We start from the raw sequence: 21,140 nt of genomic DNA, 5'->3' as shown, positions 1-21,140 counted from the left end.
AATCCAAAATTAATTCAGTAGGATGCATCACCAATGCCAAATAATAGCATTAATAATGTTATAATTATGCGAGTTTTATGTGTAAAAGTGTCCTTTGAAATTTATCTCTTGTGATATAAGTTGGAACAAATTTATATTCATAGATATTTATCTGACCTTCGACTGTGAAAATATGAAAGAGGTAAAGGTATGAGCAGTGATGAACGCTATTCCCCATGCAGATTGTCCATATCATGAATGGTATGCACCTATGGCATGTAGAGCATAAATGTTACAGTGGGTGTAGTAGACTGATATACCAGTGTGTGCGTGTATGTGTGTTTTTTTTTTTCTTTTTCTTCTGCCACTTTTCCCTCATCTTGGTGGGCTTGCAGGTGCAAAGTGTCATACATGTGGATTTGACCGTGATTTACAGCCAGGTGCCCTCCTTGGTGGCAATCTTGTATGGAGAGGTGTATTCACTATTGTGTGTTTCTGTAGTGGTTTGTAATGTGGTGTGTTTATGCGGAGAAGCCTATTGAGACAAACTTCAGACGTCCAGTCCCCGAGTCAGCAGAATTAATCAGAAGTGCTTAAAATCCCTGATCCAGCTGGGAATCGAACTTGGGACCCTCTAAACTGAAGATGTCAATGCTGACCATTCAGCTAGGTTGTCAGATGGATAAATATGTATAACTAGCAGTTTCCCACTCCGGCCCCGCAGTGTAGGGGGCAACGCGTTTGCCTGTCACCCGCCGATCCCAGGTTCGATTCCCAGCCTGGTCAGGGATTTTTAATTGTAAATTATTAATATCCCTGGCCTGGGGACTGGGTGTTTGTGTTGTTCTTAATGTTCGTTTCCTCTCATTCAACACTCTACACTTCCAAAATTACACGCAGGTTCATATCATATGGTGCAAGTAGTGGCAAAAGATCTCTAGAGGTCGACGCCACAAACAAATTTCTTTTTAATTAAAAAAAAAGTATCCTATGCTCTCCACCCGTAATGTATCATGTTGTTCATTAATATCCCTATGGATATACTTGAAAAGTTTTGAGATAATGGACATCAAGTGTTGTGGTAATAGAACTTAATATTACAGTGGAACCTTGGTATCTCGAATCACCTCAGGAGCAAAATTTTTATTTAGGGTTGTTGAAAATTCAAGATATAAAGAAATACCATTTTTGAGTATGTATAGCATATAAGTGAATCATATCTATGCGCTTATACTGAATACATTATTTTTAACATTATTGAAAAATATTCAAACTAACTCTATTTTACGGCATCACTGTAATTATAGGCCTAACCCTTATTATAGTAACTTTTTTTTTTTTTAGAAGACAGGATGTACATACAGTCGTCGGCAGCCACAACTCGTATCCGAGTATGTTTTTCACTTGCAATTTATGTACAGCCCGTTTTGTGTAAATGACGTTGATGACTCATCAGACCAATTCTTGCATAGAACATGTGATCACATTTCGTACACCGAAGAGAAGGGGGTGGACGTGGTTGAGTTTGTGTGAGTTTTCTTCTAAGACAAGCCTCTGTTTGCAGTCGTCGGCACTCAATTTCAAATTGCAATACAGCAGTGGATATGATTGCTCACCAGCAAGGGCAATCTTCAGCAAGTCTCTGCCAATTACTGGAGTCAATGTTTGTGCTCTTCAAGGTTTGTTTTTTGAGCTGATCCTTGAAGCATTTCAGAGGTGCACCACGTGCCCTCCTGCCAGAACTGAGTTTACTGTATAGTATCTGTCGTGGTAGCCTATTGTCATCCATGTGTTGGACATGACCAATCCATCTAAGCTGGTGACCTATGATGGAAGCTTCTATACTGTTCATCTGTGCCCTTTCAAATTCTACAACATTGGGGACATAATCCTCCCATTTGATATTCATAATGATCCTAAACTTCTGCTGGTGAAAACGTTCTAATTTCTTGATGTCGCAGCGGTATAGAGTCCATGTTTCACATCCATACAATAAAGTGGAAACGACAGCTTGGTACACCATCAGTTTAGTGAATATATTTAGGTCTTTGTTAGAAAAGACTTGGCAAGATAGACGTCCAAAAGCACAGTGAGGAGCAGCTTGTATTCTATTTTCTACATATACATCTCCGAGGTACGAGACGAGGAAATACTCGCAAGGTAGGGAAAGAAGTCTACTTGTTCCAGAGATGTATCTGAATGGTAACGTTGAAGTCTGGCAAACTAGTTCCTAGGGTAGGTTGTGTTAAAACCTTAGTTTTCTGAATGTTGATAGACAGGATAAAATGCTCATAAGCAGTCTTAAAGCAATCGACTGACAATTGCAAGTCCTCTGGAGAATGAGCTGGAGTAGCATTGTCATCTACATATTGCAGTTCAGTAACCCGGGTGAGATGGGCAAGTCTTTTAGAGCGAATCCTGACTTATTAAAAATCCCTCCATCAAGTCTGTAGCTAATTTCTACATGTGCATAGTTGCCAGATGTCTCATAAAGCATAGCTGTCAGGTACAAGCAAACAGTGTAGGTGCAAGCACACAACCTTGCTTTAGTCCATTAGTAATAGGAAATTCTTCTGACACTTTGTTTTGATAGAGAACCTGATCAACCATATCATCATGAAGAGCCCGGACAAGTCCAACAACATGTTCGGGGCTGCTAAGCTGCATCTCTATGCACAGTATCAAAGGCCTTTTCAAGGTCATAAAACACCAAAAACAAGGGTTTCTGTCATGCTCTGCACTTTTCCTGTAAAAAAAATCAAGAAATTCGTATAACCGAATTTTTAGTAATACAAAAATAAATACACGTGAAGAATAGGACTAACGGTCGGAAAATTTAAGTTACTTCGAGAAAATTTGAGTAATGGAGGTTTGAGATATCGAGGTTTGACTGTATATAACAAACACTTAAAAATACATCTCCTACAGAAAATAAATTACATTTGTTTTTCTGCAGTTTGGTGACTTTTTTAACTTATTGTAAATTATTGATATTGTTTTATTAATTTTTTACAGCTTTTCTAACTACAAAATCATTAATCCATTGCCATAGAATAAACTGTATTCTGTGTCGTACTATTAGGAGCACAAATATATAAATTCCTCTGAGTTCCAATCCTGGAAAGCTGCATAAATTGAGAAACAGAGTTTCTAAATTAATCCCTGTTTCTTTCAGCGATTGACCTTGAGCCTTGTTTAGTTATCGCAAAAGTTTCATTACACTGACGTTGTACAATCTCATAAACCAGCAACAGTTTCTACTACTAAGCATGACTTTCCCTTATGATGAAGTTGAGGTGAAAGATGGAGAACAGACTTTCTAATTGATGCAGTCTGTGATTAAAATGGAGTATTTACAAGTGGAAAGAAATTAAGTCAAGAAAATATATATTAAAGACATAGTTTTAGAACTAAGAAATTAAGAAGAGTGTAAAAATGGGTTACATGGTATCGAAGCAAGTAATCCACACCTGAAAGCAATTATTCCATACTCATTCATGGAATTGAGGTTAATTTTCCACAGAATGAATTGCTAAATTATATCATGAAGCAAAATCCAGCTGTAAATTAAGTTATCACAGCAGGCCTTGAAGACTTAAGGTCGATTCACACATTTCCGGGACGTGACGGCACTTTCCGTGACGTGACGGCGTTTTCCGTGAAAATAAAATATCGTCGCCATATAAACGAAGGGATACGTTTCAACACTTCCGTTGATGTTATTCGCCGTAACCTTCAGTGCTTCTCCGTGATTCGTGCCGGCAATACGTATTCGCTCGCCAACGATATTTTCTTGTTTTCACGGACGTGATTTCTCTCTTCCCGCCTTCCTGCTTCTCTGCTTTCTTCGAGTACTGAGGTTATCTGTGTACGTTTGAACTGTTCTTTACCTCCCAAAATGAAGGACGAATTGCTGATTGAATTAGTGAAGGCACGCACTTTTCTATATAATTTAGCTGATTAGAAATACATGGATAGTGGTTTGAAGAAGCGTGTATGGGACGAAATTGGCTATAAAATGGAAGCTGAATGTAGATAACTAACATTTTTTGCTTTTAAGATTAAGGAAATCAGTCTGTCTGTACATAGGCACCGACTTTGGCACGGCAAGGCACTTTCTGCCCCCCAACCTACAAAGTCAGGGGTATTAAAAATTAATCAACAATTTCATTTATTTAATTTTTCAAGTAATTAAAAGCAAATGTAGTGTATCCGTGAAATTTTATTTCATTGTCCTTTTTTTCCTAGGGGCTTTACGTCGCACCGACACAGATAGGTCTTATGGCGACGATGGGATAGGAAAGGTCTAGGAGTTGGAAGGAAGCGGCCGTGGCCTTAATTAAGGTACAGCCCCAGCATTTGCCTGGTGTGAAAATGGGAAACCACGGAAACCACTCTCCTTCCTTACCCCTGAGTTTCCATATAGGATGAACCCACTGTTTCTTCCTCTCTTTGTCCTCTTCATACAGGATTATAGCTATCATCATCATCATCACTAAAAACAAAAACTCATCATGGAACACTTGATTGCCGACTTCTAACTGCACGGAACTGAAGTGTGAGAACAGACGTGAAATATTCATGTCGGAAAGGACGGATACGGACACGGAGAGCGCCGTCACGTCCCGGAGATGTGTGAATCGACCTTATATAGAACAATTTTTTGAAGATGTCGAGATGGCACCACAAAGTATGCAGTGGTTGAACTTGGCCCCACCATTTTTTAGGCACTTCCTCTTTCAGAACTGGAGGGGAAAGTTTTTAATAGGAGCATCTTGAGCTGGCGTTGCCATAGGTACGGCTGATCATTCCTTGATCAGTTTCTAAGACCGGGAGGTTTTCTTAAATATATTGAAAAATTGTTGATTTTAGGACCTTAAAATATTGTTTTTGGTGTCCCTCTGGGAACTACTGGGTATTGGTTCTCGCAGTGAGGGGCATAAAATGAGCTGTGTCCAGCCCTTCTATGAAAACAATATTTTGCCTATTTTATGGACTATTTTTGTTTTGTTCCTGCTTACAACATGGAGTTAAAATTTGAATTTCACACTATAACTAAGTGCGTCATCGACCTTGGTGTAAATTTTCGTACTGATCGGTGTATGCTTGATGTAGATTTGTATAACTAACAAACCCATTTTCACACCAGGCAAATCCTGCGTCTGTGCCTTAATTAAGGCCATGGCTGCTTCCTTCCCAATCCTTGTCCTTTTCCATCCTTACATCACCTAAAACCTTCAGTGTGGTTAACGTAAAACCAGTTTAACATTAATAAGAGACTTCAAACCAAATTTCTCCTTCGACTCTATACAAGAAGCTACAGTCGCTCCTTCCAGCTAATATTTAACACAGCTGCTTGCCATTGAACTTTCTTCTTCACTCATGCTTTAAGAAGACTACAGATTTATCTCTTCACACGAGATTTACAACAATCTAACCACTTTATATGTTATTTAAACCCCACTTGAAGTATCAAGCATTTCCCTTGCCCCTACAGCATAATTTGAGTGAGTGGCAGAAATGTCTCATTACTAGCTTTAAATCTATTTAAACTCCACTTGGAGCAATCAGCAACATTCATAATTATTCTGACGTTTGAACTGTTTAGGATCCAAACTTTTCTCTTAACGCCCTTAACCAACACCGCTTTACACGATTCAACGTAACAATTTGCATTCTTTTAGAACTGCCCCTACAGCATAATTGAAGAAACGTCTCATTACTAGTTCTAAAATGTTTTTAAACTCTACTTGGAGTAATCAGCAACATTCTTCATCATTATTATGACGTTTAAACTGCTTAGGATCCAAACTTTTCTCTAACGCCCTCAACCAACACAGGGCGCCGTTTTACAAAAATTCAGCGTAGCAATTTGCGTTCTTATAGAACTACCATTATGCAACTTGTTACCACATTTTTAGACAAGGACATTCAAGAAAGTGTATAAATTAAGACTATTTGTTTGTTAGACTTCATTAAGACTTTATTTTTAAGAATATCTTAACTACTGTCAACCATCTCGCTCACCTTTTGAAGCATATTTCCTACATCATCCTCGCATTCATTTGTAATTTTCTTTTTTAAATCAACCACAATTAAGAACGATCAGGATCCTGATTTTTTTATCTTTCGGATTGAGATTAAGGCTGAAGATGCCCTTAATAAAGGGCGAAACATGTCCTTATAATTTTATTCACAGATTTTAATTCTTAATTAAAAATCACTTTTATGTATTGAATATTTGGAATATATAAACATTAATATTTATTTGACTTTATTGTACAATTCAATACGGACTAAAATATGAGAATTATAACATGTAGTGCTCTGATTTATCGTGGAAAAATATAGATGTTTGTGAATGTGTTAGATGACCTTGCAGAAAGTTATTTTACGTAGTATGTATTCATTCCTTAAAGAAGTTGAATACTCGTGTCTCCTAGTACAGTTCTAAAATAGCCCAATTCTTTGATGCAGCCCCAAAAATATATTGTCCATACAATGTACCTTACTTCAACAAGAGAGTTAGGTTTAACGAGGATGTAATTTAGAAAAAAAATTTCATTACCAACAGTAGCATTTGTGTCGAATGTTGTTAAGCCCTTTTAAGAAATGTCTTTAAAATGTTTTGATGTTTTCTCAGGTGATGGAATACACTGATAAGCATCTCTTTAAAGATGGTTAAGAAATAAATAAATTAGTACGCTACTACTGAGGGTTCAGGCATTGACATTTTGGAGTAATATCCAAAACTGAGACTTAAAACAGTTTTCTGAAGAGCTTCATTTTTTTGTGTGGTATAACTTTTCGAAGTAGGGATATATTTTACAGCAAATATAATGGTGAAAGGTGTATATGTTGCATTAGGTAACATCTAATTGTTTTTTCAACTGTATCTTGTAAATAAAAGTTGGTGTATGAAAAGTGACCACAGAAATCTAGTCATATGAAAAGAATTGCCCTCACTATGAGACCTAAATTATGTCTACATTTTTTTGGGAATTGTGTATGAGTCTGAGCATTGCTTTAAAAGTCAACAATGATTGGGTATCACAGTATCAGAGAAATCTTAAAATATGTAAGTTCTATGCCTCTTGTGCCAGAATTAGTTTTCAATACAAGAGACACATGTTTTCCTTTCTTTTGACTGAATTGTCATGATGATTTCATTGGAAAACATATGCTCAAATCTTCTAATGAGTGCCATAATGGTCCTTATCTTCTTATCCTTGCTGCATGTCTCAGAAACCCGGTTTTCACTTATTCTTATTTTGTTCTGGTTTCAAACTCTTCACATTCAGACATTGATTTACCGCGTAGTAACTGGAAATCTGTGCTTAAAAATCTGAACTTACAAATTCATAAATTCCTTTGCAAATAATATCTCACTCTACTGTTGTACAATGTTGATATTTTCTGATGTAACAAAATCCAGATGCTGTGGAAATGTTTAGTTCATTTAGAGAAATATGCTTGGTGAAGACTGAAAGGTGTTAGCTGAGTGTTAGCCATCTGTTGAAATAGACATACAATGTTAATTGGAGGAAGATTTACTTTTTCTGCCATCTTAGAAATCATGCCATTATTTCATCGGAAATGTATTGTATTCATCTGCTGTTTCTCAAGTTCACTGCAGTAGGTGGTGGTTTTAGATGTGTGTGAGGTTCCATGTGAAAGATTGGATTGTTTGCTTAATGTGGTATTCTGCTTATTATATTTGTGAATGTTCAAAAGTTACAGTTGCAATTTCAAATAAAATTTGGTAATTAAAGTGGCTTATTTATTTGGTTAGTTTGGTCCCCTTTATGGTATTCATATTCCAAGAAGCCAGTTACAGGAAGGCAGGTCTTGATTAAGTAATGTGACCACTTCATTGACCAAATAGAGGTTTACAGCAAAATATATTACCAGTTCATTAAAGTCTTCTTAAGTTATTCCTAACACAAGTTTAGTCATCTTTTACTTGGTGTTTGATTTAAATTCATACAAGCAGTGGAAATTTTAGAGTTTGTTAAGAAGGAAGCCATACTTTCCAGTGTCAGCTCAGTTAAATATAACTTAAAAGCTCTTCAGTCTGTTGTACACACAAGTTCAGCATAAATGTACCTGTAAAAAAACAACCCACTATTGATCAAAGAATAAACATACACACTATTAAACAAAAAATGACATGTTTCACATACAATGCTAGAGCAGAGGCAAGGCAGGACTTCATTAAGATAAGTTCCAGATTTCAATTTCATAGGTGTTTGGATAGAAATAAACATAAATATTTCCAAATATTGATTGTGACTTGATAACAATATCATAATACAGTCAATACTGATCTGCATTTAGGGCAGTCGCCTAGGTGGCAGATTCCCTATCTGTTGTTTTCCTTAGCCTTTTCTTTAATGATTTCAAAGAAATTGGAAATGTATTGAACATCTCCCTGGGTAAGTTATTCCAATCCCTAACTCCCATTCCTGTAAATGAATATTTGCCTCAATTTGTCCTCTTGAATTCCAACTTTATCTTCATATTGTTATCTTTCCTACTTTTAAAGACGCCACTCAAAATTATTCGTCTACTAATGTCATTTCACGCCATCTCTCTGCTGACAGCTCGGAACATACCACTTACAGAGACTTAAAGTAATTAAAAATCTTCCACCTTTTTGATACTTTTTATTTGCTTTTTAGCAAATTAATTAAATATAAACAGTACATGTTTCGTTCTCACTTGAGAACATCTTCAGCTGTTGTTAAAGTGTCAAGAAGTCAATCATTAAAAAAAAAAAAATCATTTTAACTGAAAGACAAACAGATATTTTTAGTGTAACAGAGTTGAAACTTTTAACAACTATTCCATTGAATAGATATAATTTTTTAAGTAGGTTAACTATGTATTCATCCTGTCTCATTTCATCAACCCATTAACCCCCACATAGTTTTAGCATCATTTTAACTTAATTTATATTTATATAGTTTTTAAGAGGAATAATGTACCTGAAAATAATGTACTCAGAAACTTAGCGATTCACCTAAGCTTAACAACAGCTCAAGATGTTCTCAAGTGAGAACGAAACAGGTACTGTTTATAATTAACACCCAGAACAAATCGCTGCTCTTCTTTGGATTTTTTTTTTTTCCAGTTCTTGAATCAGGTAATCCTGGTGAGGGTCCCATACACTGGAACCATACTAAAGTTGGGGTCTTACCAGAGACTTATATGCCCTCTCCTTTACATCCTTACTACAACCCCTAAACACCCTCATAACCATGTGCAGAGATCCGTACCATTTATTTACAATCCCATTTATGTGATTACCCTAATGAAGATCTTTCCTTATATTAACACCTAGATACTTACGATGATCCCTAAAAGGAACTTTCACCCCATCAACACAGTAATTAAAACTGAGAGGATTTTTCCTATTTGTGAAACACACAACCTAACTTTTAACCCCGTTTATCAACATACCGTTGCCTGCTGTCCATCTCACAACATTATCTAGGTCACGTTGAAGTTGCTCACAATCTTGTAACTTATTTATTACTCTATACAGAATATCATCATCTGCAAAAAGCCTTACCTCTGATTCCACTTCTTTACTCATTTATATATATGTAAGAAAACATGAAGGTCCAATTATACTGCCCTGAGGAATTTCCCTCTTAATTATTATAGGGTCAGATAAAGCTTCACCTACTCGAATTCTCTGAGATCTATTTTCTAGAAATATAGCAACCCATTCAGTCACTCTTTTGTCTAGTCCAGTTGCACTCATTTTTGCCAGTTGTCTCCCATGATCCACCCTATCAAATGCTTTAGACAGGTCAATCACAATACAGTACATTTGACCTCCTGAATCCAAGATATCTGCTATATCTTGCTGGAATCCTACAAGTTGAGCTTCAGTGGAATAACCTTTCCTAAAACCGAACTGCCTTCTATCGAACCAGTTATTAATTTCACAAACCTTTATAATCAGAAAGAATGCCTTCCCAAAGCTTACATGCAACGCATGTCAAACTTACTGGCCTGTAATTTTCAGCCTTATGTCCATCACCCTTTCCTTTATACATGGGGGCTACTATAGCAACTCGCCATTCATCTGGTATAGCTCCTTCAAGCAAATAATAATCAGATAAGTACTTCAGATATGGTACTATATCCCAACCCCTTGTCTTTAGTATATCCCCAGAAATCTTATCAATTCCAGCCACTTTTCTAGTTTTCAACTTTTGTATCTTATTGTAAATGTCATTGTTATCATATGTAAATTTTAATACTTCTTTAGCATTAGTCTCCTCCTCTTTCTGGACATTATCCTTGTAACCAACAATCTTTACATACTGCTGACTGAATACTTCTTCCCCTTGAAGATCGTCTCATACACACTCCCCTTGTTCATTAATTATTCCTGGAATGTCCTTCTTGGAACCTGTTTATGCCTTAAAATACCTATACATACCCTTCCATTTATCACTAAAATTTGTATGACTGTCAATTATGCTTGCCATCATGTTATTCTTAGCTGCCTTCTTTGCTAGATTCAATTTCCTAGTAAGTTCCTTCAATTTCTCCTTAACTTCCACAGACATTTCTGACTGTATTTCTTTCCAATCTGCACCTCCTTCTTAGTCTCTTTATTTCTTTATTATAATAAGGTGGGTCTTTACCATGTCTTAGCACCTTTAAAGGTACAAACCTGTTTTCACATTCCTCAATAATTGCTTTCAACCCATCCCAGAGTCTGTTTACATTTTTATTTACTGTTTTCCACTGATCATAGTTACTTTTTAAAAACTGCCTTGTGCCTGCTCTATCAGCCATATGATACTGCCTAATAGTCCTACTTTTAAGACCTTCCTTTCTAACACATTTACTTTTAACTACGACAAAAACAGCTTCATGATCACTAATGCCATCTATTACTTCGGTTTCTCTATAGAGCTCATCTGGTTTTACCAGCACCATGACCAGGATATTTTTCCCTCTAGTTGGTTCCATCACTTTCTGAATCAGCTGCCCTTCCCATATTAGCTTATTTGCCATTTGTTGGTCATGCTTCCTGTCGTTCGCATTTCCTTCCCAACTGACATTTGGTAAATTCAGATCTCCCGCTACAATCACATTCCTTTCCATGTCGTTTCCCACATAGCTGATTATCTTATCAAATAATTCTGAATCCATGTCAGCGCTACCCTTTACCGGTCTGTCCACTCCAAAGACATCAAGTTGCCTATTTTCTTTAGAAATGTGCCTTACACCTAGAATTTCATATTTCTCATCTTTAACTTTTTCGTAGCTTACAAATTCTTCTTTCACCAGAATGAATACTCCCCCTCCCACCATTCCTATCCTATCTCTGATACTCTCCAGTTCCGTGAGAAAATTTCTGCATCCATTATATCATTTCTCAGCCATGATTCAACTCCTGTTACAATATCTGGTAAATATATATCTATTAAATTACTCAATTCTATTCCTTTCTTTACAGTACTTCTACAGTTCAACACTAACATTTTTATGTCATCCCTACTTGACCACCAGATCTCTGTACCCTTATCACCACTCCCTAGACAACCCTGTTTCCCTGAATGTACCTGCCTATTACCCTTCAATCTGAGCGCAGGTCGCTATCGCATACCCACCCATTAGGATCTAGAAATTTCACTCCCAGTTTCCCACATACCCACTCCATAGTCTCATTTAAATCCCCAATCACCCTCCATTCAGTATCCCTCCTACACAGAATTCCACTGATAACAATTTCCGCTTTCTTGAATTTCATCCGTGCTGCATTTACCAGATCCCACACATCCCCAACTATATTGGTACTTATATCAGCTTGCCTTACGTTGTTGGTACCAACGTGAAACACTACCACCTTCTCCTTTCCCTCCTCCCTCTCTTCTACTTTCCTCAACTCTGCCTCAATCTAGTTCCTGGATAACACTCTACCCTGGTTCCCTTTCCTCCACACACTTTCCCCACGTGTCTAACGATGGAATCCCCCATGACCAGAGCCTCAGCCCTACCCACCTCATTTGATCCCCTCCCCTCCTGGTCAGCCCTATCTTCCCTGATAGCTGCAGAAGCTACTTCCTCCTCCCCATGACCCTGTTTCACCTGTCTTTTCCTATCCTCTACTCTACATTTCCCTTTCCTACCTTTTTCCTTCGTCCTACTTCCACATATCTCGGCAACAGTTCCCTGTTCCTCATCCCTCTGTTGCTGTTCCTGGAGTGGCTCGTACTGATTTCGCACAGACACCTGTCCTGAATTCTGATCCTGAATAGAACCCTTAGCCTGCAATCTCCTTCCCCTTAGAACATTAGACCACCTATCTTCTACAACTCCCCCCTTTCCTTCCTCTCCCTCTTGTATACCTACTTTAACCTGTACATTGTTTGAGGGAACCCTATCTTCCTTCCTGTCTTCCGTAAGAGTCCTAATTATCTCCCTCAAACTCTTCATCTCCTCCCTCATACCTCTCAATGCCTCGCCACACCCACAGTCCGTACATTTGCACTCCTTAGCTATTCTTTACGGAAAAAATCAAAATAACAGGAAAATAAAAATAACTTATGTGCAAAAAAAAAAAATGAATGGAATGATATATTGTCTGGGATAGTACTCAAAGGTCCCACGACGATAAGGTTATTAATATACAACTACACTACAATCCTACTTAGTCGAACTCTATTTTTATCCTACAGCACCTGTTAATTACTGAATACTGAAAGGGATACCGAAGAATTACACAAATCTAAACTGCAATGAAGCCTATCCTAGTTACAACAACAGAGTTTTAGTAAAAGAGTTTCTACAGATACCTCTACTATACCAGTACTACACAAATATTTTACAATAATAAAATTAGCACACTAAATTCTAATAAGATATTACTCGTATACTACTGTACAGTACACTACAATAAGTTTAAACTACGTACAGACGTATCCTAATTACAATACTGGTACCGTATGTCACTACTAAGCACAAACAGATATGAAAATTGCAAGAACTACTGTACTCAAAGATTATGAACAAAGCTAAATGCTTAGACAGGTTATTAGTACTATGCTTTATTAGATTCACACAAAAGATATACACGAATATAGCAGGGAAGATACGCTACAGTCTAAATATACTGTATCTATATACACTTACAATTCTTAGCTGAAATGTGGTTATATGAATTTTTACCGCTGGTGGATTATTATTATTATTTTCCCTACTACGCGGGACAGAGAATAAAAGTGTACTTAGATGCTGAAAAATATGAGGTTGTCTACAATAATTTCTGTCAAAACTACACGGGGGGTTGAACTGCAATATTATTGAGATATAGGAATTTGATTATTAACTTTTACTTGATTAATAAACGAAGGTGGAAAGTACGAAGTATGCAGGGAACTAAGACTACAAATTGTTGGAATAGTAATCAGCGGATTTTGTATTTATTTACACAACTACTGTGTGCATGTAGCAACATCAACAACAATTCTAATAGAATCTTTAACAATCCAAAAACTGTTAAGTACCGTAAATTATCCAGTGAAATCACTGTGTATTCTCTTTTAACTTCTTTTTAAATGGAAGTTTACAGGCGAATCATGTTATTTAATTTAATAAATTGTTACTTTCGTGATAGTTTGAACGGATATCTATACGAAATATCGGAAATGTTGCGGCGGGAGTTACAATGAGTTACAACTCCTTATGATAATCTGCCTTTGTAAGTATACCAAGGAACCTACAGATATTTAAAAATATTGTTTTAAAAGTTAATGATGATGTTGTTTTGAGAACAAAACATGTCATTCTTTGTTTAATAGTGTGTATCTTGATTCCTTGTTCAATAGTACGTGTGTGTGTGGACTTTTTTGCAGGTATATTACAGTGTAATATTTATATTGAACTTGTGTGTTCAACAAATTGAAAGGCTTTTAATGTACATTTCATTCTAGAGTACACATACTCCTTTAACAAGAGGCTGTGGTTGCTGCGAATACTTAGTATAAAGGAACGAAATTTAGCAGTCTCAGTTAAAGTGTCTTTTAGGCCATTATATTCAAGATACTAAAAGGCTGTCATTTCTGAAAATAAACATTAATTCTCCCTCCAGTTTATCAAAGCAAGGTATATTTTACATAATGCATCCAAGTCGGCTGGCTGTAGTGTTCAAATTTACTCCTATCAGCATGCTCAAAATATGCAAATTTTCTGAAATCTGTAAACTGTTTTTCCAACCCTTGTCTCATTTCTCTACGGGGTCAGGTGCGAGGTCAGATGAATCTGTCGTGCCGGGTTTTTATGACCGTATGCCATTCCTGACGTCAACCTCATCAGAGGAGTTACAAAGATGAAATGAATGACATATTTGTAGTAGGAACGGAGAGGATGAAACCTGGTACTGGCACGTAGCCTACTCCTGTCGAATAGCACCAAGAGGTCTGCTCAAGGCTTATCACCATCCAACAGAGGAATTGCAGTCAGCAGTGTCATATGCCCTCACTCCATATGAGCACTGTGGAGTGGTTTGGAATTTAATCCAGGCATGCATTCTGGTGATTAGAAATTGTATACCACCACCTCCCCTACCCTGCCAGCCAACGTTCTGATGGTGAAATTTTTTTCGACTAATGGGACTCGAACCGTTTAGACTTCAACGCCTTAACAATCATGTCCACCAGGCGGGCTGCTTCTGAAAACTGTAAACTTCAATTCAGAATTCACAACTACAGTGTCCGGTACTTCATTAGATAGTCTTTCCAATTCATTACAAACGTTTATACTAAACTTGCTCTGGATTTCATCATCTGTTAATTTCTGACTTAGAACTCTTCAGTTTTATAGCTATTCATTTACATTATCTTCAAGTCTTAAATTCTTTAAGGCTTCAAAACAATTCTCAATTTTTATCTGCCATTTTACCCTGCAGAATGTTAAACAACACATTAGTGAACATAAATATATTGTAAGAAACAATATGAACTTCCCATCATTGTAAGACTTTATTAACTCTTCAGCATGGTGGATTGAATTAGGATCCCAACCATAATTTTCCATAACGTCACATGAGGTTGACATAATTTATGTTCAAAATGCAGGGGAATGAAAATTACACTCCTAGAATGGTAGCTCCACCTAGTTTTGCTGGGACTTTGTACCTTGAACCTATATTGTATTAGCAATTCACTACTTCTGCTAGAGTTTCTATAGAAGCTGTTAAACCTAGTAAGATTTGTGACAAACAGCTTAACTTTTGTTATATTCTTACAACAGGAATGAGCACTAACTTCATTTTATGTGCATAACAGTGAATGAACATTCCATGTGGAAAATGTTTCTTAATAATTACATTAACATCACAGTGCACGATTAGATGTTAAAGGCAATGCACTGGGCTAGCCTAAGCTCTGTACAAACCCCTCCAAGCTGTAACATGAAGAGCGCATGTGCAATCGGCTGGTGAAGTGAATAGCCTTAGTGCTTAAATGTGAAGGAGTGTACAAGTTTTTAATTATTAGGATACCAAAGAGGAATAATTTACTAGTGGGCCTGTTGTGCAGCAGATCTGGCTGCAGAATTCACAGCTTTTACTCCAGGGCAATTAAATAAAATGTTGTTCAAGTTTGAATCATAGTAGACTAGGGGACCCGTGCGAGAAATCTTGCATGTTCATAAAGTATGTGGTGGAGTAGCCTCCTGGTGAACTAAGGAATACACAAATCAGTAGAATATTAGACAATCTTACTTACCACTTAATGTAATCTTTGGTTGTTTAAGATTTATGGTATCCACTTGAACGGAAGCAAATGCAAGTGCATTATTACTGTATACTGATGAATATTCCGGAAGTAATTTTTGGTTTTACTGCCATTCTTTTCTTAACTGATAATTACAGCATATTATAATAACATAAAGCAGGCATCCCAGTGGCCAAAATCTGAAGTGGACAGCAATAATGGCGCATATTTTCCTACAGCAACAGCATTTGCAAATTGCACACTTCGTACAATTTTTTTAAACTCGTATTTTAAATAAATTATCAATATTTATGAAATGAGAGTGCAATTAGTCACTGCTAATGTCTTTTCTCTTTCTTTTGAATGATCATTTTTCTCAATCGGTTACTTGTGAGCACCACAAGAAGGATCTGTACTACTGAAATAATATATGTTATGAATACAAATAAAAGCTATCATGATTATTTTTATTTTTTATTTTTACTGGATAGGCTCAGCCTTACAGCCTAATAGGATGCTACACACCTCATTATGAGAATGCTTGGAGTTATGAATCTTCTTTTTGCTTCAAAACAGTTTTAAGTATTTTAAAATTCTTAGAAAATGTATAAAGTAGATATCGTGTGACAAGATTGTTACGTTTCGGTGATGGATGCAATAAACAAGCTTTCAGTGTAGATAAATCTGATATTGTCAAAAATGAGCAAGAGTGGGCAGAGCTTTTTAGTTTCCTATGGAAATATGTTGCTACCTCCCTGAAAAAAGAATTTTACCTATTTCCTTTTTTTTTTAATTTTTGGTGTTGGTTTCAAGTTTAAGCACGAGAACAATCTGTTTGCTGAAAGAGCTTTATTGTGTGTTGTTGGGATCGAGGCCTCTGTTGCAATTCTGTTTGGATTGTTTCATTGTACCTTTAGTTTTTTCTTATGTTAACATGTAAAGAAAAGAACACTTAAATTAGTCTTTGTATATCTTTTATTGAACTAGTTGCAGAGCTTTCTACTTCCCAAGTGTGTGTACAATGGCTACAGGTATTCATTACAGCAGGAATAGTATGTTGTTCGAAGTCTAACAGTTCCTACATATCTGCAAAATCCATATATCTTTTTGTAGGAAAATGTTTAGGGAAATATTTAAATAAATATATATATGTGTGTGTGTGTTTACCCATGTTATCAGATTACATCCTAAAATTTAATGTGTTAAGAAAGTTCATGCCAGTTCTGTGTTTTAGAGAAATTAACAGCTGAGATTTATAGTTTTGTTATACTTACATGTTTTGAATCTTCAGAAAATTTTCCGTGCAAAATTTCCTTAAAAGTACAATATTTCTTCAATACTCATTTTGTTTTCATTTAATTGAACTTGGCTCGAGTGTACTTTGAGTAAATAGCAAATTATGTTAATATGCTACCTTTTATTCATCAAGTTCATTAGCTTAACAGATTGTGGTAAATCCTCTACTAAGTGGACAGTACTTTTTTAACATAATGTGTCGAATAAAGAATGAATGATGAATGTTACGGATAGATGTGTAAATCAGTAGCCAGTTGTTGTTATTATTATATTGCAGTATTAAAGTGCAACAGCTAATATTAATCATGAATACTGATAGCCATTGTACCCCTGGGTAGTTGAGACCTAGCGCAGCTTCTTACATTAGCTGGCACTGATAGGTTTTATTGTGTGCTTATTCTTAGGACCTAAATTTGGGAGGGCGCTCGCTTGCTGGGGTCTGGAAGCTGTTCCATGGCAACGCCAGCCTATCTGATCTACCTCCTACAAAGCATATTACATACAGTGCAGTGAGGTATCCAAAGTTGTTTGCAAAACAGGGTGGACACTTGAGCATTAGTATGTATCTTTTTCATTCCATGTTAAATGAGACATTACAGTTCATACGAACTAAACACCAGTGGACCATTTCAGTCTTTTACTTTCCTGGTGACCGTTTTAATCTTCATGCAGGCGGTGTTCAGTGAAGTGGCATTTAACCAACTAATTTCTTACTGGAAGTGAAGAATGCTCAGAAATCCTCAACATCGATACTGTTAAAATTCTTGTGATTTTATGTGAATAGCTTTTGATAGTGTGCCAATTCGTGCCATATCAACCTTATTTTCTGTTTATATTCTCATCTAGTTAATTCAGGTAATTTTTATAGAAAAAGTTCAATTTTGACTTTGTAATCTTTCTTGTATCATTGGAAGTAATACAGAGACTTCAAATTTTATCATTACTATTTAAAAATCAAAAGTCCTTCATTTATATTCTTGCTTTTTGAAATGACAGGATATTTCAGTTGATGCCTTGTGCCATATTCTTGGCAGTAGAAGAGGAGAGATTTTTCAACACATCTATTTTAACAATAACTGCTGGCTATAGATAAATGTTGTTCATTATTTAAAGGCTAGTGTTTTTAAGGATTTGTTGTAATATTTTGTTAGTACTTTGCATAATCATTTATATATTTCTTTATCCATACTGTTACTCATCTTGTATGATTCGGGGATACAGTTGGTTTTTATACTAGAAATTGTTTAAAATCATCTTTAGGAAGGAGTAGAGAGAATGATTGCTTCCCTTTATTAATTTATTAAACTGATGTTCCTTCTTCTTTTCTATGTATAAACGGGTAAGCTCATCTTTAATGCAGTGTTCTCCCCAAAATAAAGGATTGTCAGCAATATTAACTGGTAGAATAGCAAATCTATATTCAGTTCAAAGTTTATTTTTGTTTAACGTAGTGTAAGTTTTTCCAAAAAAAAGTACTTCGAAGGGTGCAAATGATATATGCATTTAATTCATTGGGTTCACGTGAACATTATTTAAAAAATTGTGAGGTTTCACATGTAATATATTATTCAGAGTTTGCTTTCACTCCTTACAACATTTTAAACAACATTGAAGTATTACTAATAGTAACAGTGATATTGATACAGTGACTTACTAGTAGTTAACACTGTTATTTGAATGCTTCCATCCACTGTTCTCATAGACTCTTTTGTTTGTATGATTTTTCCACAAAATATACATTCCACTCTGCATTTAGTTCATTGAACTTGATTGCAGATGGTTTCCTTAAAGTCAAATAGCATTTAAACATACTTTCATTTCATTCCAAATGTGTGAAAAAATAGTGTTACACGAATGACCACTGTCTATTCTGGAATTTGCTATTGGCCCTGTGGATAAAGTGCCAATTGCATGGTTTCATTAAATTAGCAGGATTCGGAGGCTTTCATCCGAGGGAGATATTTGAACTTGATTTAGGTTCAATTATTTTATCCATGGAAAGTGCCTGGCAAAATTTTCCTTGTGGAGGACACTGCAAAATCTCTCCTTCTCCTTAAAGACATCATTTCCAAGTCAATACCATATGTCATCTCTGAAAGTTGTTCTTGAACCAGACATTTATAACTGTAATCTTTCAGTGATCTCAGTTGGAGGGAAAAGTAGTGTATTGAGTGTGGCATACTGATGCACAGACAATACAATTACCATCAGTAAGAAGTTGACCTCTTGGAGTTCTTCACATTAATTACACCACTTAACATTATTTCCTCTCTTTTTGACTGACGTGTGAAAGCACTCTTTTAACAAGGAAGTAATTATTAGCAGCATTTTGTTTTATTTCTCTTCAGTATACAGTGACTATGTAGTGAAAAGAATACATTTAACAAATGAATCACCATTAGAAAATCGGTAATAAAATGCAATGCATATTATATATTATGTAGAGTGTATATTGATATTTTGTAGTGCCTTGTCATAATAGGTATTTTATACATATGTCTAGAGTACATTCTAAATCATGTTATTGAGACTGATAGAACAAATTTCTTTATAGGATAAATTTTACTGCCTACAAATTGTTTTCATTTCTACAGGGACAAATCATTGAACTAAAATTCACATTGTGTAACTGGCATATTTATTCTGCTGAATGTAGTGCCAGTTTGTTCAGTATGATTTTAGTGTTTCACAATAAATGTGCTCCAGGTATTAATACACACAATCTCATAAATCATTGAATTCGTGTCACCTGTTCTCCTTACTCAAAAGGTTTTCCATGCAATCCTTTTGCTTGTTGAAAAGTGAACAGGGTTTTGCATGGTCAAAAGAGACTTTGGCGTACTGGTATTTCAAACATTATTTAAAAAAAAAAATTTGTTTCCTTTGTTAGAGTTTTGAATAAAAATGTTCATACCCGGGGGTCATACCTGAGAAATTGTTCCTGATTTGAAGGACATCTTTTGCTTAAATGAATTGATCTTTGAGTCCTAAAATTTGAAGAAATGATAATATGTACTTAATATTCTGTCACCTATTGGTGGCGACAATGGTACTAATAGTTTGCTATCTACATGCTAAATGGAACATTGTTACATATTGTGCTGTGAATATTTGCTCTTTCAGTTAATATAACGAAAGAGATTTGCATTAAGAATTATGCCTTCATCTCCAAATAATCAAGAGGATGGTTCCATAGTTAAAAATATGTGCTTTTCAAACTAGATCACAGGTGTATTTAATAAGTAGCACAGTGAAATGTCTATGATTGATAATATTAACAGAAGGCACTTCGCGGAATGATGGGGTTTCTTAAGGGACTGTTGATTTTTTTAAGTGCCTGACATCAGTTGGATTACTTCTTTGAAATACGTAGATGGCTTTCTTTGAAGTTCGTAGATGGCTTCTGCTTTTTTTTAAATGTAACTCACTTAATACACAAAGAAACTTTTGCCTCTGACAAAGAATGGTAAAAATCAGATTCTTTAATATTATTCCCTTAATCATAAAATTCCTCAACATGCTGAGTGCATGATTTGAGGGCATATTATTTCTAATTCTGCTGTTCTTAGGTGATCGACGTAATTTAAGCAGAATATTTTAACCAAACATTGTGGTATATTGACGAAATTATGTTTGAAGTTCTGCCTGCAGTAAAGCACATATTACTAGATAGCAGAGCCATCCTTATTTTTCTCCATGGTTAGGAACCCAGATGAAAACTAAGAACAGTGGGTTACTTTCTTACTTGTAACAAGCAGAAACAGAACATTGTTTGAAACTCTGCTTTTAATAATTGAAGAGTTCCATTTGCCAGCTACTTATAATGTATGTTTGATCTGTTTGCTTATGTAAATGTGTGTTGGTAGGTCATACAGGTGTTATATCCGTTCTTTCGGCTAAGACATTTATGCCCAACACCCATCAATCAGAGTTTTAAATTACTTTTGGACGTTGAATAAATTAATATCACAATACCAAAGAGGTGGAAGAAATTCCCATAGTACTCGTAAACCATCTCGTAATTTTTTTTAAGGGTACAGACATCACCAATGACAAAAGATAGGAAATGTCAAACAGTGTGGTATAACAAATAAGTGCTAGTAGTGTTATACTCATCTCATA

At 35.8% G+C, this 21,140-nt stretch overlaps 1 protein-coding gene across 11 annotated transcripts in view; it reads left to right on the top strand.

Moving 5' to 3' along the window:
* The window catches only part of LOC136857939 (serine/threonine-protein kinase MARK2), a 677,731-nt gene that overhangs the window by 533,032 nt on the left and 123,559 nt on the right, over positions 1-21,140 (top strand). The window contains exon 18 of one of the 11 annotated variants that reach the window (XM_067137045.2): positions 17,423-19,756. The exons of the other annotated variants lie outside the window; for them this stretch is intronic. Coding sequence (XP_066993146.1) covers positions 17,423-17,429 — 7 coding nt within the window. The 3' untranslated portion in view covers positions 17,430-19,756. Of the gene's footprint in view, positions 1-17,422; positions 19,757-21,140 lie in introns of those variants that run through there. 11 annotated transcript variants of the gene reach the window in all.

This window comes from Anabrus simplex, chromosome 1 (assembly GCF_040414725.1).
Source record: "Anabrus simplex isolate iqAnaSimp1 chromosome 1, ASM4041472v1, whole genome shotgun sequence".
Classification (NCBI taxonomy): domain Eukaryota; kingdom Metazoa; phylum Arthropoda; class Insecta; order Orthoptera; family Tettigoniidae; genus Anabrus; species Anabrus simplex.
The sequence above is the reverse complement of the archived record's forward strand: the minus strand, read 5'-3'. Positions and strand labels throughout refer to the sequence as shown.